Source organism: Archocentrus centrarchus, chromosome 21, assembly GCF_007364275.1.
Source record: "Archocentrus centrarchus isolate MPI-CPG fArcCen1 chromosome 21, fArcCen1, whole genome shotgun sequence".
In the NCBI taxonomy this organism is placed as follows: Eukaryota; Metazoa; Chordata; class Actinopteri; order Cichliformes; family Cichlidae; genus Archocentrus; species Archocentrus centrarchus.
The window spans coordinates 22,349,976-22,374,239 of NC_044366.1; the positions used below are offsets into that span (position 1 = coordinate 22,349,976).

The following is a 24,264-nucleotide window of genomic DNA, read 5'->3' on the forward strand; positions in this document are numbered from 1 at the left end:
ATGCAGCTCATTGATGTGTTTTATAACTGTTTTTAGGCTACAGTAGAGCTCTGTTACATATTAGTGTATTACACGACAATGGCCACACGCGTAGCACGCTCACCGAGGATCAGTCAGTGTTGGTTTTTCGTCTTCAGACGGGATTCGTTGACAGTAAGGAAAATATGAGACATCAACAATATCAACAGACCCATCCTTCAGAGCCAGACAGAGATGGTGTGTCTGGCAGGGCTGCTATTTACAGAGTGCTTCTGTCCAAAGCCAAATATCACCCAGTGTGTAGAGCACAGACCTTGACCCTTCTGCAATGTGAGAAATGAAATAAAATGACTCATCTTATGATGTTTTCCCCCTTGGAAGATTTCCCTTCTGAAAGGGTGGTGCAGCATCCAAATACACACTATTTAGACCTGAAATGAAAATGCTGAAGCTTTTCCACCAGCATCCTGTGGCCTTGGTTTTTGAATTATTCCATACAGCCACTGAATGCACAGTTCTTACTGTATTTTATGTTTGTTGCATGTTCATTTCTCAACCATATCTATTTCGCTTTTCTGCCGAGTGGAGCCCAGCTGCTCCCAGCTCACCTGCAGTCTTTAATTGGCAGATTGATTCTGCTATTTGTAAGCTCGACCACCTGCAGAAAACACCAGACTGACAGCTGGTAAAATGCCACAGAGTTGGAAAACACAAGGAAGACCGCAGTGTGACTTTGTGGCCAGATGTCCTTGATAGAGCCACAGAGGCAGTGACAAACAATCCATTACATGCTTGAATTGGGAACGGTACAAAATATGAAAAAACCACCGCTGTGCTGAGAGGAAAAACAGTGAGTCACCGTACTTTTCCTCGAAGCAACGTTTATTAGTGCAGAGCTGAGCAGTGAGTGTGTTTCTTCCACTCGGATGCCAAAGTTTTACTGCCTCCTCACTCGTGTTTACTCAGGGCAGAGCTGTAGCGGGAATGTGTGATGTGTGTATACTCAGGGAGGACTACATGAGGATATCAGCCCTACAGCAACACACACACACAGCGCTGTGCCGATGACCATAATATGACAGAAGCTTAGATAAATATTAGTTTTGCTTTATTAATCTTGTTGACTAACTATTGTTCATGTGTGGACTGTACGTCAGGAGAATTATGTGGCACAGGCCGTGTTGTTCCACACTGTATTTATGATCCCGATGTCTGATGTAGAAAACTAAAAACAAAACAGCCCGATGCAGTCGTAACTTCACAAGTTTTCAGTAATTGCAAAATTATTATATTGATAATCGCAAACTGCGTGTTAGAAACACCTCTTGACAGCAACGATCATTATAACCTTCATGAGTTTTGGAATAAAAATATGTATGGATGCAGCATATCTACCACATATGCAGATGTAAGATATTTTAAGGCTTTAAATACAAACAGTACCACTTTATACTGGATTCTTGAGTGCACAGGAAACCGGTGAAAGGCTGCAAACACCGGAGTAATGAGATCGCTTTTTTTTTTTTTTTTTGTCCCAGTCGCGATTGTGGCCCTAGTATTTTGGACTAATTGTAGATGAGTAAGAGATGATTGAGTGATTCCAGTATACAGTGCATTTACAGCAGTCAAGTCTAAATGTAACAATAGCATGCATAACCCTTTCCAGTTTTAATAAAAGATTTTAACATGGATCTCTCTGCAACTTTTATTTGAACTACCACATCCTCCAATCCTTTGGCAGCTCATTTATCCACTTCACAGGGTCAATATTTGTCCACTTCTTTGCTTTAGGACCAAATGCAATATAAAAACCAGTATTTTTCCTGTCATCCTCAGCTATCCTATGTTAGATGTTGCATGCCAAAATTAGGTAAATATTTTAATATATCCACTGATACTGTTATCACTATCATTGATGGTTTAAATTGGCCGAGAGTATTTGCCAGCCGATATATCTTCGGGGTTCTGCTACTGAAATCACACACTAATTTAATAGCTGATAAAAGACACATCTGAATTCAGCTGCTTGAATCATTTAGGTGCAGAGGTATCTTTATTATTCTCTTTATCATATCCCCACCTCACGTCTAAAAGGTGAAACAGTATCTCGTCATAGGTTACAATGCAGCTGGAGTTCAGCTTAAAATGCCATAATTGCTGATGTCAAGATGTGCCTTTGGCTGCAAATGAAGCTGTGATGAAGTCTGCCGGTTCATTAGTGCTAATTCATGTAAAGTGAAGGGAAGAGGCAGGAGAAGAAAGGACGAGGATGAAAGAGACCGTAATGAATAAGGACTGAAGGAGGCTGGTGTGGGCCTGTGCAGAATCTCTCCAAGCCGTCAAATTTGGTTTCCCCAACTTAATTCACACAAGCACAGGCAGAATTTCGTCCTCATTGTCAGTGCCTCATATCACCCTATGTATATTAGTCTCTGATCTTCGTGGTTGCTTTTATTGACAGATATATATATATTTTTTGTGCACAATATTCTTAGCAGTTTATTTGATCAGGCACTACTGCGAGACAGAGAATATTCTCTGTGTATTCATTCGCAGCATTCAAAGCACATCATTTTTGAGATCCTTTCAGACACATCAGAAGAAACCAGAGCCACTTAGCATTTCCTTAGCTCAGAAAGGACTGACATTTTCACTGTTTTACACTTTTCCTTGTGGACCTTTTATCACAATCAGGACTAGTATAGCTCAGATGATACAACTGTTAATTGTAGGGTTAGTTGTTGGATTCCCAGCTCCTCCTCATCATCATCATCCTGTCTGTCTGTAAGTTTTCAGGGGTTTTTGTTGTTGTTGTTTTTCTGATGATTAAAAATTCACAAACTTCAAAGCACAGAGATCAAAACAACATACAAGGGAGACTAGATAAAAGGGATAAATTATATGAAAGTGTTAGTGCGAGATGCTGCTAAACTCCAACCTGCTCCTGGTGTCAGCATACTTACAATGGAAGAAATGATATTTAGTAATTTTATTTTATTTTTTTTAAATTAACATGGATTTGTTTTAGGATGTTACCATGCTAATATTTAGCCTTAGGCAGGAGGCTGATGGGAATGTAGCACAGAGGGCAACGGCCAATCATGTAAGAGGCACAATCTACTAGGCAGGGTAATCATGTGTAGCAGGGTAATCATGGGCAGCAGGTGTGGAGAATGCAGGCTGTCCACGCAGACTGAGATGGTTTGATGTTGGTAAGCAAAACCTGAGATTTGTAGCATTAACTTTATATATATATATATATATATATATATATATATATATATATATATATATATATATATATATATATATATATATAATTTTTTATTATTTTTTTTAAGTTATTGTTGTACTTTTGGAGTGCCTGAGGTGTTTTTAATCATTAATATAGTGGCTCTGCTAGAACTTTTATTGTAGGTGGAAGAGCTGCAGAGATGAATAATCGTTAGCTGCTGCAGAGGGATGCAGTGTACTGTATTGATTCAGCATTGCAAATTATTAGTGCTGCCTTTTAGGAAGTTTATAACAGTACTGAGTTGGTTTTCAGAGGGATGTTTGCTCTCGTTAATGTTTGGCTTTCAGTACTGGGTACTTCAGTCTTCTGCAGAACTGATTTGATTCTCTGTTTTTTTAGTGCGCTGGCTGATTGTGTTCTCTGGTGGCGTTCACTTATCATTGGTGAAATTGTCTGTGGTGCTGCATTTAATTAGTCTTATTTGAAGTGCAATTTGGTTTGGTTTACATTTCTCAAAGAATACTCCCAGTGCTCCATCACTGGGTAGTTAGCTTTCAGGCTTTAAAATGGTTGTTCCTTAATGCCTTTTTCTTAATACACTGTTGTAAAACTTAAAGCTTAAATGAGAAGGTCACATTTTTATCAACCAACACTATAACAGATGTATATGCAAGACATTTAACATGAGGCATAGCAGCCCATATGCATGGGCTGCACAAGGGTCCGGATCTGTTCCTGAGTGCAGCCTGCATCTGTGCAATGATCATTAATTGTGGCTGCCTCTGATGGTCCACTCTGGCAGTGTGGAGGGCAGGTAAACAGCTGCAGGGTGGGGTGCTGCTGCAAGAATGGCTCAAGCACGGGTTGAAGCACCTGATCTCTGAATATCTGTAGTCAGATTTCTACCAAGAACAATCGGATTGGACATGGTACTCTCATGGACATGCAAGGCTGCAGCAACAGCTCAGAAACACATAGCCCAGCCCTGGTCAGCTTCAGTTAGTTGTGGCATGGTGGCACCGATTAGTGTTATGCATACACTGTAATTTTTTGCGTGTTCTGAGATTACTGGCTTGAGAATGGAGTAAATTGAACCAATTCTGTGCTGTACAAGTGAGTTCATTTGTGTTTAGCAAACAAACAATGGCACCAATCAACTGGAACAGAAAACTCGCACACTTACTTACTCACAGAATATATTTTTGTTTCTCTAATATTGGATTAAAAGTTGTGAGACATGGATTTACAGTACAACAGAATTTTAAATGTATTTCACAACATTAAACTGATCTTTATTTTTATTTACGTGTGTGTGTGTGTGTGTGTGTGTGTGTGTGTGTGGAGGATTGTTCCTGTCTGCATCATACAGTAAATCTACCTGCACTAAATTTCTTAGACTGAGCAATATTGCCATCTCTATGGCCGTGTCGTGTTGTATAAGAGCCACTGCCACGAAGCTGTGTGGTTTGCAGGTGTGCAGATAATTAGTACAAGTCTTGTGAATTTCACAGAACGATAGAGCTTTGCTAATGTAAGCTCAGCAATGTGGGCGCAGTGCTGTGAATGTCAGGCTCAGCTCCTAATTGGGGGGTTGTTAAGCTGCTGTAGAGCTGTCAAATGTCTACCAATTACTTGTGCTTCCACTTGTAATACTGAAAATCATTGTCTTATTTTAATTAATGCTTTTCAATCTGGCCCAAAGATGCGTATATTAACCAGGATTAAAAGATTTTTACCTCCAAGCCATGAAGCTTTATAGTTATTAATGTCAGATGTATGTTACTGACTTTTTCTTGTCTGTCTGACCTTGTCTTGGTCTCCAGGCAGTGTCGGCTTCCCCTAAAGATTAAAAGAAGAAATTCTTGAGTGACCCTTGGCGCTTTGAATTCATACCATGCCAACTCTAAAAGAACAAGATGAACACTGCAGGATGATGATGTAGTTCTTGCCGACTTCCTCCATGCAACATATTCTCTTGGCTGAATTAACTGGATAATTGTGACTGTGGGACCAATGGAGCAACCTGGGAAGGATCTAAACCTTACCTTTCTGCTGGAACATGAAAGAGAAATGATCCTGAAGGTGCTGCAGAAAGACGAGAAGCTGAGGAAGAGAGAGGAGAAAAGGATACGGTGAGGATCACCGTTTAAGCTCACAATCATCACGTTCACTTTTTACTATCCCATGATGATCTCCTGTTTCTGTCCCACAGGAGGCTGAAGAATGAGCTGCTGGAGGTCAAACAAAAGGGTTACATTCGGCCCCAGGATTTGGGAGCCCGACAGTGCACTCGCTGCCTCAAGACTCTGGGCCTGATCTTCGACCGTGGCGATCTCTGTGAGGAGTGCCAGTCTCGCGTCTGCAACAGCTGCCGTGTTGTGAATTCCAGATCACGCCAGTGGAAATGTACCTTTTGTGACAAGCTCACGTAAGTGTGATTCTCAAGAGGGTTTGGTTTTTGAGCTAAAGGTGATTAATGGCACCATATCTGCCTCTGTTCATCTGTGAGGACCCCCTGGGTGTTTCATTGCCATGATCTACAAGGCTTCAAGGAAAAAAAACACCCAAATGCTACCAGTCTGTGTAGATCTGCTGTATCATATTCAAAAGTTAAATGAGCTAATGTTTCAGGACTGAGCAGATGAAGCATCATGCATTATCTTTCTTTGTCGAAGTTCTGAATACTTCTAATCACTTTTTTCTTAAATTTCTCTTGAACTTGCTCTGCAGTATTGCCACATCTGGATTTTTCTGTCCTTGTTGCAAGCCAAGTTATTTAATTTTTTTGGCTGTTCACCCTCATTTTTCTGCTGCTTATCTTATTGTAGCGTGATTGATCAGGTGCTCTGAGCTCTGTTTGCAGTGATAAATCTTTCCATCGCTGCTCTGACAAGTCACTGTTCCTGACTGTCGTGCATCTGGGCAGCGAAAAAGCCAACAACCATGAGCTGTCACTGTGTAATGGCATTCTGAATCTGAGATTTTAAAATGGTGCCTTAGCTGTTTGAAATGTACAGTTAATGTAAATGTCCCCAGTTTTTGTGTGACACAAGTAACTGAAAGGAATGCAATATAATGAGTACTCAAAGGTTTCCAGTTATTTTCCCCTCGGCTGCTGATTTCGATGAGGGAAGGCTAATAAACTAACACCTCCCAGTGCAGTTCATTAGTGTCACAGCAGCTTAATAATTGTGCCTTTGAATCTAAAATGGTTTCAGCAATAATGCGACATAATAAACCTCATGAATAAAGGTGTTATTTTTACTGTTGAACTTAATTAGCTTCAGTGTCAAGCTCTGCTTCAACCGAATCTGTTACAATATCGCTTCTCTTTGAACCTTTGGGTACTCCTAGTGGATTAGGACATACAAGTAATTGTCCAAAGGCTTTGTAATGCTACTTTTGATTGTAGCTTAAAGAGGCCAACATGAGATCTGCTTTTACTCTTTGATCTGCTTTAAGCTCAAAGCTTCCAGCTACTTGTGTCTATTGGCAGTGAATTAACTTTTCGTTGTATACTTGTGTACAATGATAATAAAGTTAAATCTAATCTAAAGATTCTCACAAAAAAATATGTATCCGAGAAATAAATATGCCAACTTTTCCACTGCTTAGCCTGAATAATTATGCCGAGGGCACAAGGTCGTGTCTACAAGAAGTAAAACTTTTCTCAGCTCACGCCCACATGTGCAGCAAAAAGGTTTATATGCAGAAGATCACACACTGAAGCAGGAGGAGGAAAAAGTGATTCCACCTAGGGTGTCGGATTCATTTCAGAAGCTAGGCAGCAAAAAAAGCAGAGAGAGAAGAAACTGCCCACCCCTAGGAACAATAGTTTTTCTTTTTCTCTGCTTGGTGCTGGCTGTTTAAGGTTAACTCTTCACTCTGGTGATAAAATACAAAAACAAGCTATGATTCATAGTCGGATGATACAGATATGCAATCACTGGGCAGTAATGCAAAGATTTAATATCACAGCAGCAGCATGCTTTCTGAAAGATATATTTTTCTTTAGGGAAAAATTAAAAATTTTTTCAGTGATTTTTCGCCTGACTTGTTAGAGTAGGTGGTAATGACTGAAATGAGGATTCTGTGATTTTGAAAATGATGTGGGGCAGGGGAGAATGCTTGCTTCTAGTGTCCTTGGATTTTACTTTTACTACATGTTTTATCTTGAGGTGTTTATTCCCCTTTAATGCCTTGGTACAACAGGGAACTGAAGGTGTCAAGTGGAGAATGGTTCCTGGAGGAGAGGTCTAAGCGCTTTGAGCGGGGACTGTTGAGCAGTGACGTGGTCAAACAGACGATCCTGAGTACCCCGCAGAGTGAGTCTGACTGCTACAGAATGATTACAGTTGAAATGTCATAATGATGCTAATTTTAATACTGATTTATTTCATCTTAAGCCACAGAAGTAAAAAAGACTGCCCCTTCAAAGCAGGAGAAACCGGAGTCTGCAGTATCCAACAGATTAACTGTAGTCAATGATGCCAGGAGAAAGGGGTAAGCAAAAGAACATAGAGCATTAACAGCTGTTTGTTCATACAAACACATCCTGAACTTAATGAATTAAGCAATATGTGTGTATAATACATGCAGCACATAGACGGGATAAAATCATCTGAAACTGAATGTGCAGTGTGTTGAGTGCACACCTCCAGTATGAAAGCATTAGAAAAGGTCAAGTGGACACTTATTTGATATATGTGTCAGAGACCCTGAATGCTTTTCAAAGAAATTTAGTAAAGCAGGAAAGCAGTAATTGGATTGTGCCAGCTAGCATCCCTCCTCATTTTGCCTGCACTCTAATAGTTCCTGAAGGCAGCACGCTGAGAGGCTTAGAGACAAAAAGGAGAGCAGCTGATAAACAATAGATGATAGGAATTCACTTTCAGCATTTCATGGAGCTGCAGTTATTTTATCAGAGTGGTGTCTGCAGCATACTTGGAAGAACTGTTTTTTCCAGATTAACAGACCAACAACATCCAGTTGGCTAAAAGCTGCTCCTTATCATCACTTTCCCTCCACCCCTCCAATCATGACCTGGCGAAAGCAATCTACTTAATTGATTGAAACAATGTACTAAAGATGACCAGCCCTAATAAACATTTGCACTGTGGGATGCAAAGCACAAGTGAGTTAGTAAGATGATCCTGAAAATAAGACTCCACAATATACACACTATATTGCCAAAAGTATTCACTCACTCATCCAAATCATTGAATTCAGGTGTTCCAATCACTTCCATGGCCACAGGTGCATAAAACCAAGCACCTAGTCATGCAGCCTGCTTCTGCAAACATTTGTGAAAGAATGGGTCGCACTCAGGAGTTCAGTGAATTCCAGTGTAGTACAGTGATAGGTGAGGTAGCAGTTAATCATCTTGGGGTCCACACAAGTTTCCATCATGTAAAACAGTAATGTTTCAAAAAAAGTTTCAATAAAATAAAAAATAAAAAAGCAAATCTTAAATCCTTTCAATAGTGCTTAAAGAATAAATCTGAAACATGTGTTGTATATGGAGCTACCTTCAGTGTTAAACACATGATTAATTGCTCTTAATCAGCTGACTTCTTTGCTTTGTCAGGGGTGGTGCGGAGGGTATGGAGTCCATGGCATCCAAAAACCTGCGTCCCCGGTCTCTGGACAGATCATCCAATCTTGATGCTAATCGGAGGGTCAGGGTCAGCAATCGATGCACGCAAACAGCAGCACACTGGGAAAACTGGGGAAGGTTGGAAAGTTTCTCCAGTTGGGCAGGGAGACAGTTATCTTAATAGCTTGTGTATATTTGTTTTTTGAATGCAGCCTGAAGGAGCGGAGAGCGATGCTGGTAGCGCACCCGAGAAGAGAGCTTCTGGCCCGAGCATTTGTGTGTCCAAGCCCTCGGTTTCATCAGGTATCAGTTTTTGTTTTGTTTTTTTTTGTTTTTTTTAATCCCTCTGCACTGAAGCAGCATGAATCCTGCCGCTCTCTCACAGCTTCATAGCTCACGTTATTTTCTGTCCTGGTATTTTTCTGTGCCTGATTATATGGTTGATTGAAAACTATTTGTGGTTCAGTTCTTTACTCATGAGACTTGTTAAAGCTGCCTGCCTGAAGCTTTTTTCAAGTTTGAAATTTTAACTCAGTTTTGCTTTCTGTTTTTCTGCTTTAAAGAACTGCTTCAGCATTTTTGTAAATGCACTCATCTGGCACTTTATTAGGTACTCCTCCCTAGTACTGGGTTGGACCCCTTTTTGTCTTCAGAAGAAATTGTTCATCATTGTTTCTAGCACCTTGTTGAATCTTTCTTCAGAGATGTTGGTCCACATTGACATGACAACATCACACAGTTAATGCAGATTTGTCAGCTCCACATCCATGATGGGAATCTCTTATTTCACCACATCCCAAAGGTGCTCAGTTGGATTGAGATCTGGTGACTGTGGACAGTGAAATCACGGACACATTCAAGAAACCAGTTTTTGATGATTTGAGCTTTGTGACTTGGTGTATTATCCTGAATGAAGCAGCCAGAAGATGGGTACACTGTGGTCATAAAGGGATGGACAGAGTTAACAACAGTACTCAAGTAGGCTGTGGCATTTAACTGATACTCAGTTGGTACAAAGAGGCCCAAAGTGTGCCAAGAAAATATCCTCTGCACCACCAGCAGCCTCAGCCACTGAAACAAGGCAGAGTGGATTCATGCTTTCATGTTTATGCCAAATTCTGACCCTACCATCTGAATTTTGCAGTAGAAACTGAGACTCATCAGATCAGGCAACATTTTTCAATGTACTATTTTCCAATGTTGGTGATCCTGTGTGAATTGTAGCCTCAGTTTCCTGTTCTTAGCTGACAGGAGTGGCATCTGCTGTTGTAGCTCATCTGCATCAAGGTTCCCCATGTTGTGTGTTCAGAGATGCTCTTCTGTGTACCTTGGCTTTAATGAGTGATTATTTGAATTACTGTTGTCTTCCTATCAGCTTGAAGTGGTCTGACCATTCTCCACAACATCAAAGCATTTTCTCCCAAAGAACTGCTGCTCACTGGATATTTTCTCCTTTTTGGTTCATTCTCTGTAAACCCAATAGACCAGCTACATTCAAAGTCACTTAAATCCCATTTCCATTTTGATACTCACTTTGAACATCAGCAGGTATTTTAATCATGTCTACACGCCTAAATTCATTGAGCTGCTGTCATGTGATTGGCTGACTAGGTATTTGCATTAACAAGCAGCTGAACATATACTGTATGAAAAAGTAGCTGGTGGGTGTAACCTAATCACTTTTAAGATTTAGTTGAAAAAATGACTTGTCTAAGTAGACAGCGTATATCTCTTTGAAAACCAAAAACGTAGGCATTTATTGCGCGCGTGTGTGTGTGTGTGTGCGCGCGCGCATCTGCTCTTTCGGCTTGGTACATTTGGCTGCCCTCAGCAGACTTACATGAGCAAAGACCACAACTCTAAACATTAGTACCAATATTTATAGAAGGTGAAGATGGATGTGGTGATAACTGAGGGCAAAAGGATGTAATTTGGAAAAGGCTTCACTGAGGCGTGCCGCCAGTTCTCCCAGCACCTGGGAGGGAGCACAGAAATGAGCACTGAAAATTGTGTTGGCACTCAACAGCCGGTGGGCTCCTCCAGGAAACGGACTGAAAATCTGAAACAAAGATTTCTAAAAACCTGAGACAGGATATAAATAAACCTGTTTTCACTCTGCAAAATGTAATTTTGAAACATTTGAGCAGATATTTTTGGAAGTGAAAACAAGATCTGGAGAAAAGAAAAAAACATTGGGGGGTAGAGACTGCGCACCTAATTAGAAAGGTACTGCAATAACCCATTATGTTGACTGCAGTTACCCGCAGGAGGGTTTAGCTGACGCAGGGATTAGCGTGAAGTGCTGAAGCACAGTCTACACAGCAGAGATGATGGAAGGAAACCTTACCTGCAACCTAATTACAAAAGTCAGTTGGAAATGTGTTGATGCATGCTCAATATGCCAGGAAAGGAAATCCCAGAAAGTTGATGGTGTTCATCCAGATGCTATGAAGAGACTGAAGAAGTCACTTTGATGGGTGAAACAGTTCTCCCACTGAAATCAGATGAACAGAAACTAGGGTCAGTTGGAAATCTGCAAGAGTTGTGCAATATAACCCCTGTGGAAGTGGCACGTAGTTCAGATGGAGCTGTTTGGCCACAATCAAAAGTATGTTTGGAAAGAGTATTTGCACCTTGCATTAGGGTTGGGTGACAGCCAATGGATCAGGAAGACTGGATTCCCACAAATATCACTTGAAGCAAATGGCATGCAGAGCAAAAGTGAAACTGAAGGAGGCTGGCTTCTACAACAGGATAAAGATCTTAAACAGACCAGTCTTCTGGATCTTTTATTGGAAAATTTTTGGTAAATCTCAGATGTGGTGTGACTTGAATGAATTTAAAGCAAGAAGTGTTTGGAAAAGAAATCCTAAATCAAGACAGGACGACTTTTAGTTGCTGCAGAAGGCCCCGGTAAGCACATGTGAGGTCAAGTTCTGAATCTCCCCAAAAATCCGTTGCTGTCTCCCTCTGTTTCTCAGTGTTTACCTTTACAACATTGCATCTTCAAAGCTGCATGTTTTTCCTCATGTCTCTCACCTCCCTCCCTCTCTTCCTACACCAGATCACAGTCGATCAGAGTGTGACCTGTTATCTCCCGGCTCTGAACCCAATGACAACACCCTCTCTGTCAGAAGCCGCTCAGTCCCTGGACTCGACGAAACGGTAAGCGCCGTCAGTCCAGCTCTCCTCCTTCACCCTGACCAATATATTTGGTTTTTGAAACAAACTCATAAAGCTCTGAATGTGAAGTTACTACAGCCAGATTTTTTTTTTCCACTCCATGCCTCTCTTTCTTTTTTCTTTTTTTTTCTTTTTTATAAATGGCCATAGTTGCACATTTGTACATGATGTGGTTACACACTACAGTAAGCTCAGAATCTGTGGGCCGATGAACTCAACACAATGAGTCAGATGTGGGATTGAATGTTAATTTCACTTCAGAGCTCACTTCAAAGAGCATGACAAGCATCTAAACACATGTAGGCCAAAAACAGGTGGAGGATGTGATGGTCAGTATCGGGCTGCTTTGTTTGAGTGAGCAGCTCACAGGAAAAACTCACTCTCAAAAATGATTTTTTTTTTTCTCTTTCTCTCCTCACTTACTCATCCATTCATGCACACAGTGTTTATTGTAAAGCCAACAACGCTGCGGATTTGCTTGTTAAAATTGAATTACCGTTCTCTGTCCGGTCTTGTCTGATTGAATTTATGGAAGCTGCCTGCATCCACCCACACAGCTGTTGTGTGGAAAACTGCACAGAGTACAAAGGCGCTCTGGCCGGCTTCTCACGTGTCATCTCCCTTTTGACTAAATCTGCTGTCATCCACAGGAGTTTTCTGATGAGGAAGACATCGACGCTCTGATGTCGGCCCACAGCAAGATTACTGGCAGACGCCTCAGCAACGCCATGTCAACGGTAACACCCATGTGACAGCACACACAAACACAAAAATAGTAATAAGAGGCTCCGGGAAAGCCCTCGTACTTAAACAGGTACATGCTCCGTATACACACACTGTACACTCACCGCCAGATGTGAGTCAGGTGTGTGCGTTCTAGTGTTGACTATGTAAACACAGAATGAGCTGTGTCACGAACAGCTTCCATACTAGGAAAGCTCAACTGTTTCCGTAATCTAAGTTGTAGTCTGATAATGGAGGGTTACTGCTTTGTGGATGAGGGTAAATTGTGAGGTAGAAGCATGTTTATGTAGGTTAATAATAATGTGCATGTCCTATTTTCTTTGCAGGAAATGCATCATCTGTGTGTATATAGAATTAGAGGGGGATATGTGTGTTTTTTTTTTTTTTTTTTTATTTTATTATTAAAAGGTTACATTTGAAGCTGCACTCATCAATGTTTAGTGCTAACAATGGAACTAATGTGAAGCTCTGATAAATTATCTCACTTTGCAGTTCTGCAAAAGCATTTCAGCATCTTTCAAAGATTATTTTGGTTATCCATCCGATATTGGAATAAAATCGCCTCTTTGAGTTTTGGGACATGATGACTGATTAAATCATGTTTGAATTTTGTATTTTCTCACTTGTCGCGTCTGTTGCATTGGAACCATTTCGAGGTCAAATCACTTTTCTACATATACGGCATAAGCAGAAAGAAAAAAAAATTAAGACGCACCGCCTGTACTGTCCTTTATTGAATGCCTGACAGCCCATATTGTTGTCTGTTTACATTGCAGTTGATCTATGGCACAACAGTACTGAGAGAGCACCTGAGATACAACCTGTCTCTCAGCTGTCTGACTGCAACCTATAAGTTGTCTGTCATGTGTCACCAAGAATTTGGCATTATAATTACCTGATGTAGCTCAGCAGTTATTTGATCAGACCCCTATATTGTGTAGTCTGAACCTGGCTTCACTGTTTTTCAATGTGCTCACCCACCTGTTTTCAACCAAAAAGAGGCTCGACTGAATGGCTGCGTAACAGTCGAAGCTTTTCTTTAACTGATTCATGCAGATGTACTCGAGTCAAGCCCCAGAATAAAAATAGTTGGAAATGCGCATAATATGATTTTTAAATTTTAAACATCAATTAGAGACAGTGGACCTGTTACTCTGAATAATCCATGCTACACATTTTATTAAGGCTCTTTTCTTTTTTTTTTCAGGACTAATTAAAAGCTGTTTAAATGTAATTTTCTAATCTCCTCACCACCATGTATTGAATTGGGATCTGGTGTGTGTGCATGTGGTGGTGGGGGAATCTCACAACACTGGCACATGAATCAAAGTCTATCTTTATGGCTTAATTTCACATCAGATGGTGACTTTTTTTTTTTTTTTTTTTCTTAATTGCTCACACATACACCTGATTCAGTCATGTTAACTTCTTCAGGAGAATCGCTCACTGCCAGCTCTAAACTACTTTGGCAGAAAATCAGTTATTTAAATGTCCAGATAATAATCCTATTCATGACTCACTGTGCTCTGCTTGTCTCCTTTGTGTATGCATGTAGACTGAGAGCTTCATAGGTAAACAGATGAGATGGCTGGCCTGTCTGACAGTCCGTCTCTCTGTTATGGTAGCACTCACTGAGCTGCTGTCAGCAGTATGAATGGAAGTAGAAGGTGGTGATCAGACGTGATGCAGATAGTTGTCTGTCACTGAGTCGAGCTCCGATATACTCTGCCCACTGATATGATTCACAGCAAAGAGGGCTTTCATGGCTAATGAAGGCACAATGAGCTACTATTAGACATTTAATGGTTTCCATCTGAGACGGGGTTGTTTTTTTGTTTTTTGAGGAATACATAATGATACTCTTAAAGGCTGTGGTAAAGGGATGGACATGCTCAGTACTAATATTCAGGTAAGCTGTGGTGTTTAAATGATACTCAGTTGGTATTAAGGGGGCCAAGAAAATATCCCCCACATCATTACACCACCAGCAACAACCTGAACCACTGATACCAGGCAGATGGATTCATGCTGTTTGCACTAAAGTTTGACCCTGACATCCAAATGTGGCATCAAAAATCAAGACTCATCAGACCAGCCAGTGTTCTTCAGTCTTCTATTGTCTAATTTTAGTGAGCCTGTGTGAATTTGCATTTAGGCATGTCGACATGCCTAAATGCAGTGAGTTGCTGCCATGATTGGCTGTACTTGGATTAACGAGCAGTTGAACAGGTGTTCCTAATAAAGTGACTGAGTGTACTTGGCCACCTTTGATAGTGTCAAAACTTCCCAGATTGAAGCGAGTTAAAGTTCAAAACTTATCTTGTATGTCTGTATGTCTGTTTTGACAGTGACAAACCAAGTGTCGTTACCTCTACAGGTACAAGAATACTAGTCCTCATTGTCTCCATAGACCTAACCCTGGGGAGGCCTGACCCTGGGGGTAAAAGAAAACAAGAAAGAGCTACATCCATGTTGGGCAATGTTTGAAAGCTTTGTCCCGGGCTCACCTGTGGGGCTTTCCTCACAGCAAAACAGCACCAAGAACAGGTGTAAATTATTGCTCAACTTGATCTGATCCAGATACCATGGGTGGGTGTTATCTGGATCCACTGGACAGAACACCCCCCCCAGCTGTCTTGGACAAATCTATTTAACACAGGGATTCACTCTGTGCTCCCCATTTGAAACATTTTGTTAAAATACAAAATCAGCTCCTATAAATATACTCACCATAGCTCTTGTCATCTTTCACAGTGACATGTTACTGAGAAATGACCATGCCTAAATGCACAGAGTTGCTGCCATATGAGCAGCACTAATGAGCACTTGAACAGGTACTGTACACCTAAGAAAATGGGTGGTAAGTCTATTTAGGCTTTCTCTAGCATGGCTAACATCAGAAAAGGTAATATTTTTTTAAAAATGGATAATAGTTTAAAGGAATATGTCAGTTCTTTCTCATGGCAGCTGTCTCTTGCAGCCTTTCTGATTTCAGTTGATGCTGGATGAGTTTGTGATTTTTTTTTTTTTTTTTTTTTTTTTTTGTGTGTGTGTGTGTGTGTGTGTGTGTGTGTGTGTCTATTCAGCCTCTAACAGATCAAGTCATAGATTCAATACTTACCCTTTCCTCTTCCATCTTTCTTCATATATTTATTTGCCTCTTTTGTAAATAGTCTTCCACTCCTGGATCAGAAAGAAGGTGGGGGTATCTCAATGTCCCTGACTCGGATGCTGAGACTGTAAGTCTCCCCTGTGGTATTTGTGCATGCTTTTACTGCACATTCAGCTCTACGTTAGAGAGCAGTAAAGGTGCAGCAGCAAAGCACCAGATCCTAAATATTACATGCAATATTCAATAATGCATATAGAATTTTCATGAATATACCACAAGGTGGTATTCTGAGTATAACTGCATGCTCACTGCATGTTGTGTGTGTGTGTGTGTGTCAGTGGCTTAATTTAGTGTCCCTTGCATTTAACAAAGTCATTAATCATTCTGGCTTCCTGCAGGAAATGAATAAGAGTTTCCAGGCTGGGATTTGGGGGGGGGGTGCAGCAGCATGGCTCAATTCTGGCTCCCTGGACAGCCCAGCAGTATTGTCATCAGTGGATTATGCCAGTTTTATCCTGTCTGGAGCGACAAGTTATGCTTTCAAAGAAATGTTCCAGGCATAATTACCTGCTGTGGTTGCAAAGATTAATCTTTTTTTTTTTTTTTTTTTTTTTTTTTTTCCCCCCCTCAGTGAAATGGGTTTGGCAGGTTCACAGTGTGAGGGAATAAACTGTGGTGGGGAATGTGGCATAAAAAGGTTACTTTTTAATTTGATGGGCAACCAAATCCAGGTGGTGCAGCCACAGTAGTCAGAATTCCTTCTGTGGATGTAACTGGTAATAATCTAACCCCACCCCCCCACCCCACAAATCTCATTTGGTTCCTTTTTTTTTTTTTTTTTTTATATGTTCACTTTCATTATATTACGTTATTGTGGCTTTTATTCGATGGAGCAGTCTTTTATTTTTATGGCAGTTAAAGCCCTACGGTTCTAATGCTTTTTGAGTGTCTGTCAACAAGAAGTCATTTCCAAACTCATTACACTCTTACAGGTGTTCTCAAGCTCATGGCAGTAAGTTTCGTCTGTCCTCAAACAGTCAGAAAATGAACAGTGCATGCTTCAACATTATTTTCTCACTTTCACAATGATTTATCCACAAAAGTTTCACGTATTGCACTTTGTAAACTTCCAGTAATAATTCTGATATGAGCCACAGTCTTAAACATTAGTGCCCTGCCACAGATTTTTATTCCTCTTGTGTTCAGCAAGTGTTTTGTTTCCACTAGATTTCATCACTTCTCTCACTTTACGTGCTCCCCTGTTTCCCCTTTTTCCTCCTTTAACGTCACCCATCTCATATCTGCGCCTTTATCTCTCGCCTCGGCCTCGCAGAGCAGTATAAACAGCACGATGAGCATGTACAGCGAGACCGGTGACTATGGCAACGCAAAGGTGAGCGGCGAGATCCTGCTCAACATCAGCTACAGCTACAAGACCGGCGCACTCAGTGTTCTGGTGAAAGAGTGTCACAACCTGGCAGTAGGCGACGAGAGGAGGCAGCGAACGGATGCGTAAGAGTGCATGCGTGCGCGCGCGCACACACACACACACACACACGTGCACATTATATATGTGATGGTAAGTGTTTAGAGATCAGCAGATGGTCATTGGCAAAAAAAATGCCATTATGGGTATGTACACAAAAAAACTATTATAAGGAGTTAGAGGGCTCTAATACACCATGTTGTGCTTTCTCATGGCAGGTATGTGAAGACTTACCTGTTGCCAGATAAGTCACGACAGAGCAAGAGGAAGACGAGCATCAAGGCCAACACCATAAACCCTGTTTTCAATGAGACTCTGCGGGTGTGTGAGAGGAAAACGCAAGGAGAGCAAGAGAGCATCTGAATTAATAGTTTTTATCATGAAGCCACATAGAGTTGGTCATCTCCTGTGGGATTTTTCCTCTTTCTTTCTTCCCCTCTCAGTACGTGATCAGCCACTCGCAGCTGGAGACACGAACCCTGCAGGCGTCTGTATGGCACCACGACCGGTTTGGACGCAACAGCTTCCTGGGAGAAGTGGAACTGGCTTTTGACGCCTGGAAATTCGATTGCCAGATAGAGGAGTGGTACACACTGCAGCCCAAGGTGGCAGCCTGAATCGGCATGCATTGCCATTTTCAGATTCCTTGTACCGAGCGTGCTTGAAGATGATTATCTGGTTTGTTTGTGTATGTGTGTGTGTGTGTGTGTGTGCGCGCATGTAGGTGGAGGGCAGTATAGATGCTACACTGCAGTATAGAGGAGAGCTGACTGTTGTGTTGAAGTATATCCCTGAAGGAAAGAACGTCACACCGACTGCAGACCAAATCCAAGGTACAAACACCATTAAACTTTACAGTATAATTACTGTATATAATGCATTAAAATTGGTCCCACAGTGTGATATATTCCCAATATCTTTTATACTAGCACTTTATCAGGGAAACTTTCAACCCAAAGACCCCAAATTTCAGTTTAATGTTTATTTTTAAAACTTCAATGTTTCAAGGGTTTGAACAATGTTTGGCTGCACAGCATGAGTTTGTGATAATGAGTGACCCACCAGTGAGTTGTTGATTTGCTAATGAGGATAAATATATATTTGCCCAACCCAGTCGGCTCTAAAATAAAACGCTTCTTATTCCCGTCTGACCTGAGAACATTGTGTTTGCTACTTTCAGAAATTCCCTGATTTTTATCCCCAATTACTGCAGAGCTGCTGCTCGCCTGCTGCCCAAATGATTAAAAACCAAAAAAAAAAAAAAAAAGACTGACCTCCTGCTTGTGATTAGTGGAGAAATGTTCCTATACATCTATAAGGCACTGCATGGTTTTCTACAGTAAGGGGTTTTGTTATTAAGGTTAGTGCAGGCACAGGGTGTCACTTTGTAAGGAAATTCTTTGCTTCCCCAATATGACTCATTTTAAACACACACAAACTCACACACACTGCAAAGAACTTTCAGATTGTATCTAGTGAAGGCTGAAGATCGGTGCCATATTAGGATGAATAACTGTAGATGTTGATGGCTTATTAGGAAGTAAAAATCTTGTCTAATATATCTCTGTTGTACAAGGGAACAAGATTTCTGGTACCAACAAGTATCTGTACTCTATAAAAAGGAATGCAGTGGACTAAATGTGTGAATTTAATTTATTCTCAAGTCTCTTGAAATTCCTAAATAAATAAAACATGAAGCGCCATAGGTTTTAAAAACATGAGTCACTGCTTTGTAGCCAGTAGGGATGGATATTATTGAAGCCGATGCCATTATTGATTCTGTTTAGAGGTGATTTCTTGACTTCAATTTATTTTATTTTTTTTTGTTTGTGAAGGGGGGAAGCAGGCATACAAAAGTTACTGGCATCGCTTTCACACGGTTATGACTCATTTATCTATTTATTTTTGTGTCTAGTGTTACATAAATAAACTTACATTTTTACACTGATTGCTTTTCCTCCCCCGCCAGTGAAGAAGAGTTTCCTGAAAGGCAAGAAGGCGAGCACTTTCACTCTGCCTGAAGGGGGCATGGTTGAGCTGCTGGTCAAGGGAGCCAAAAATCTAACTGGTGTCAAGCCTGGAGGCTATTCGGATCCTTTCGTTAAAGGGTGAGCTGCTACCTTCACGGGTGGTTTATGAATTTAAAATGAGGTTTTAGGGCTGAGTATGCGCAGCTTTTTGAAGCTTGTGTAAAACTTTCATCAAGTAACAGATTTTTGGCACTATTAAACTGAAGACTGAAATGCTGTCAATGCAAAGGACATTTTCTAAAATGAAATGTCATATCATTTACATCCTAGATTTGTAAGTCCAAATTATGAAATTCCATGGACAGACTTTAAAACATCATGCCTCTGGATGGAAGCAAGACGCCCAGACTGAAAGACACAAAGCTGCAAACGTAGCCTTGTCTCTCTGTAGTCGTTTGCAACTTTTTTTTTATGTTACTGATGCTCTTATTTATTTTTATATTTTATTGATGCTCTTATTTCTGGGTGTTGACTTTTACGTTTGTCTTTTGTTGTTTTTATTCCATGTTCAGCACTTTGGTCAGTGCTTACTGTTTTAAAGTGCTATATAAATTAATTGGCTTTGCTTGGCTTTTTTCTTTTTGCCTCCAATTTCTTATACACAATTTCTTTATTTAAATTATTTTCCCTCCTAATATATTAATACTAGTTCTGTGTAGGTTTATTTTTGTTTAAAGCCATTTTGCAGCTCTTTGTCTTTTTTCACAAGAACCATTAAGACACTTCACACACACACACACACACACACACACACACACACACACACACACACACACCCTCTGGTTCAGAGTACTTACTCCTGAAAATGTGTGCCCAAGATGTGATTTCTTGGAAAACACAACTTGAGCATTGTAAAGTAAATAGGCTGTCTTTTTTCTTCAGATACCTCCTCCCTGATAGCAACAAGTCAACCAAGCACAAGACAGTGGTGGAGCGACACACTGTTAACCCGCAGTGGAACCACACCTTCACCTACTGTGGGCTGCAGCCAGGAGACCTCAACAACGTCTGCCTGGAGCTCACTGTGTGGGACAAAGAAGCTCTGTCCAGCAACGTCTTCCTGGGGGGAGTCAGGCTGGGAGCTGGCACAGGTAAGACTGTGCGGTAGGAAAACAAAATAATCTGGTTAGCCAGTGTTATGAGGAAATAAATGTCCATATTTTCTCTGTTAAGGTCAAAGTATTGCACAGAATTTCAAACAAGGTAGTAAAACCAATGGACCAAAGCATTATTAATTTTTATTATTATTAGCATTATTTTTTTAATCTGCTTCACATCACATCCACAATGTAATTCAGATATTCCCATACATATAAATATTGATTTTTGCAACTGTACTACAGTAGCTTGGCATGATTCAGAAAGTTCATAAAATCCTTTTTTGAAAATTCAGTTTAGCTCTGCTTCCTTTAAGCCAACTTTCTCCTCACTGGCTGCTCCTCACAGACAGGTTTGAACAGTGGGTGGGTGGGGCTGTGCGCCAGAAATCACCATATGAGGAATATGGCCTGTCACTGTCATCATTCAGATTGTGTAGTGTTTAAAGCAGTCTTGCAGGGATTATTTGCACATACACTGATCTCGTTGTTTTGAACTGTGGGCATGTCTGTCTATGTATATATGACAGAAAATAAGGAAAAGCATCAGAGGTTTTATGACCCCCCCCCCCCCCCCTTTTTTTTTTCTTTTCCCCCCCTTCCCCAATCTGTGCCTCATGCAAAACTTAACTCTAGTGGTCCTTTTTGATGTGCACAGCATACTCAGTAAACAAAAATCATAAAGCGTATGGCAATCCTATGAAATGTGAGCTAGTTTTTCAAACAAAGTAAAACAAATGTGTGTGTTTGTCTCTGCTCCCATCAGGGGAAAGCTACGGGAAGGAGGTAGACTGGATGGACTCATACGGGGAGGAAAAACGGCTATGGCAACGAATGATTGAAAATCCCGAAGTCCCCCATGAGTGTACTCTGATGCTGCGATCCAGCATGCGCCAGCACAATACATGAACCCAACTAAAGCACAGCTAGAGAACAGACTGAGACTGAAAGGGAGAAAGGAAAGCGAGAAGTCGTCTGAAGATGTGAGGAGGAGCCAGCAAAGTGGAGCAGCGAGGGGCTCAGGACTCTGGACTCTCAAAGGAACAGAGCCTGTCCCTTTCCCTGCTTCTTTTCACTTCAGATCCCTTCTTCTGTCCACAACAGCCAGTCATGCCTTACACACTCATTCATATGTGCCCCTCTGTCCTCCAGCATCTAGTCTTGACCAAGCACTGCTGTTTATGGAAAAACAAGTGTTGTATTTAACATCTTCTGAATAAGCACACAGTGACTCCCGATATGTCCGTCCGCGTCTGAGTGACGTCTGCATGTTGTTGCAGCTGATGGAGACCATTCACGAGGCACTGATCAGTTATAAATAAATGTGGACGCTCCCCTTCTAAACGGCAAAGCTGAATCCTGCTCTGAGGCACATGGGATGTTGAATTCATCCCCTCATAAACAGCTGTGTACAGATGTAGAAAATTACTCATTCTTACTGCTGTGCTGCTCGAGGTGCTTCTATTTGAATTTACTACTTCATAAGTTTTTTTTTTTTTAGATTAAGGAAAAAATTAGCAACAGAAGACTCGATTGGGTTGAAAGGAGGTTTAAATCAAATAGAATTCATGTATAAAAAATAGGACTCAGTAAACCAAATTTAGAGCAGGAAAAGTCATATTCCAGAAGCTGGTTGTTGGGTATATTTCCATGGATTGAAAACCACTGGAAGGATGATTGAGAACCCTGTGTACATTCATGGTCCCCGCAGGATGTATCCTCAGAATGATGATTTCCCCGTGTTCCCCTGGGCTCTGCCAGCAGGGTGAGGTTTTCACTTATCCTGCAAAAGATTCAAAACTAGTGAACCATGATTACTTCCTGCCTGATGCATCCTAGTGAACTTGACTTCAAGCACGCACTTTAGGGTCGCTTCTGAATTTGGAGTGTAGTATCTTTAAATTGTGTGAACAAAATATTACGGCATTCATGTCCCTCAGAGTTCATTTTAATAACTTTGTGATCTCAACATTTGTTTAGTGCATCTGGTCCAAAAAACAGTGCTAATTAGCAAATGTAACATGCCAACAGAGTAAAGTATGTACCTGCTAAATATCCAACTATTAGTATGCTGTAGCATATAGGTTCCTCACTTCCATGGCTGTTTACCATTTTAAGCTGTGCGCGCAGGGTTTTGCAGTGAAGTGGTGACCAGAAACCGTAGCAAGTCAATGACATTTGGCAACTTAAAGCTACTATGGATGGGGAGGGGGAAAAAAACCAAACACAAAAAAACACTGACGGAAAGTGGATGGGTCCTGAGCTAAGCTTTTCACAACTACAAGATGAGCCACTGAAACAACTACCAATTAGTAAATTAGAGGATTACCTAAGCAACCAGAGCCATGAACGTCAAAGCAATGTGCATCAGACGAATCGCTCTATTTTTGTGGCTGCAGCTTTATGCCAGGTTCAGACTACAGTGGCCTTTGTGAAAGGTTACAAATATAAATTTGAAATTTCTTGCCATGATTTGAAGAATAATAGTTTGTCACGTGATGTGCACACATTGCTCAAGTTGTCCATCTTATTGGATGTGATACAACCACCGGTCGAGAGTGGGGAAAATTCGTATTCCCCAACTGGTTGGCTAGTAGTTGCTGGGGGTGGCTGGCCGTCACTCGGTGAAATCAGTCTCGAGGAGGGTGCTGGACCAAAAACCACCTTGCAGTTGTGTTAAGATTGCGTAGTTTTGATGAAAGTCTGCAAACACTGACAAGCTTAGTGGTAGAAAAACTTGAAAAGGTGCAATACAATATTTTTTTTTTTTTTTTTTAATTGAGCTATTACAGATTACCCAACCTAGACTAGCTTTGATGTAATTTATGTAACACTGTATCAGTGTCATAATAGAAACTGCATGGTATTAGAGAAAACTGAGGTAGAAGAACAAAAGTTTATGTAAAGCACTGATCCCGTCACTTTACTCCTAGAAAGCAGAGTGATTTGAAGTGCGTTCCCAGCAACCCTGAGAAGGAGGCTGTTTTCAATCGTGAGTCAGCACTGAGGCGAGCGCCTCCATCTCAGTAATCAGTTGATGACCTTGCCCCCATCGCCCGGGGCTCTGTGCTCCGCCGTCGTGCGAGGAAATGCAGAGTTGACGAAAACTGGTCTCAAGTTAAACCTCGTAGAGCAATTCTTTATGTGGAATGCCAATTTTGTCTGCTTGTCCTCTGAAAACCATCTGCTCTCAGCTCCCAGTTTGACATCCAGTTATAGTAATAATATATGTTAACTGTCCAGCATACATAAGTTGTGCAATACCGAGAAAACTCTTGATGTACAGCATGTACTCTCTTGTCTGGTTTCCATGCATCAGATTCACTGTTTTCATCCCAAATGTGTTACCAGAATATTTTGAATTAAACGCAAATTTCCAAATGCTGTACGTGTATTAGTTTCTTTTAACTTTGGGGTTACACATACCTGAAAGTCTTGCTAAAAATAAATGCCTTTAACCAGGACTTATTTTAACTCACACAAATCTTTGCAACCTTCGGCTTGTCTGCATTTTTGGTAGCCAGTCAAGTATAGCAATAATATGGTCAGCAAACCATTTGGTGGTACTTCTGGCACTGTGGGCTGATGCTTGAAAATCCTGCTTGAAAGGGAAATCCGCATCTCTACAAAGCTTATTAGCAGTTGGAAGCATGAAGTGCTCTAAAGTCTCCTGGTAGATGTTGTATTGACTTTGGTCCACTGTGTTTTATCATGTTTAACCAACACCAGCAGCTGACGTGGAAACCAAAATCATCAGATTGTGGAAACCTCACGTGGACTGATCCCCGTGGATTCTGAAGCC

General features: G+C 41.0%; 1 protein-coding gene across 2 annotated transcripts in view; it reads left to right on the plus strand.

Annotated features, from left to right (window-relative positions):
- The window catches only part of sytl5 (synaptotagmin-like 5), a 49,137-nt gene extending 25,294 nt beyond the window's left edge, over positions 1-23,843 (plus strand). Inside the window, exons 2-17 of one of the 2 annotated variants that reach the window (XM_030758990.1) lie at positions 5,038-5,346; positions 5,427-5,642; positions 7,427-7,539; positions 7,621-7,717; positions 8,802-8,898; positions 9,023-9,113; positions 11,875-11,975; positions 12,644-12,730; positions 15,911-15,976; positions 17,183-17,361; positions 17,554-17,656; positions 17,779-17,940; positions 18,060-18,168; positions 19,305-19,443; positions 20,248-20,456; positions 21,229-23,843. In XM_030758990.1, coding sequence (XP_030614850.1) covers positions 5,228-5,346; positions 5,427-5,642; positions 7,427-7,539; positions 7,621-7,717; positions 8,802-8,898; positions 9,023-9,113; positions 11,875-11,975; positions 12,644-12,730; positions 15,911-15,976; positions 17,183-17,361; positions 17,554-17,656; positions 17,779-17,940; positions 18,060-18,168; positions 19,305-19,443; positions 20,248-20,456; positions 21,229-21,371 — 2,031 coding nt within the window. In that variant the 5' untranslated portion in view covers positions 5,038-5,227 and the 3' untranslated portion in view covers positions 21,372-23,843. The remainder of the gene's footprint in view (positions 1-5,037; positions 5,347-5,426; positions 5,643-7,426; positions 7,540-7,620; positions 7,718-8,801; positions 8,899-9,022; positions 9,114-11,874; positions 11,976-12,643; positions 12,731-15,910; positions 15,977-17,182; positions 17,362-17,553; positions 17,657-17,778; positions 17,941-18,059; positions 18,169-19,304; positions 19,444-20,247; positions 20,457-21,228) is intronic. The other variant, XM_030758991.1, reaches the window with a different exon arrangement.
- Positions 23,844-24,264: the final 421 nt, after the last annotated feature.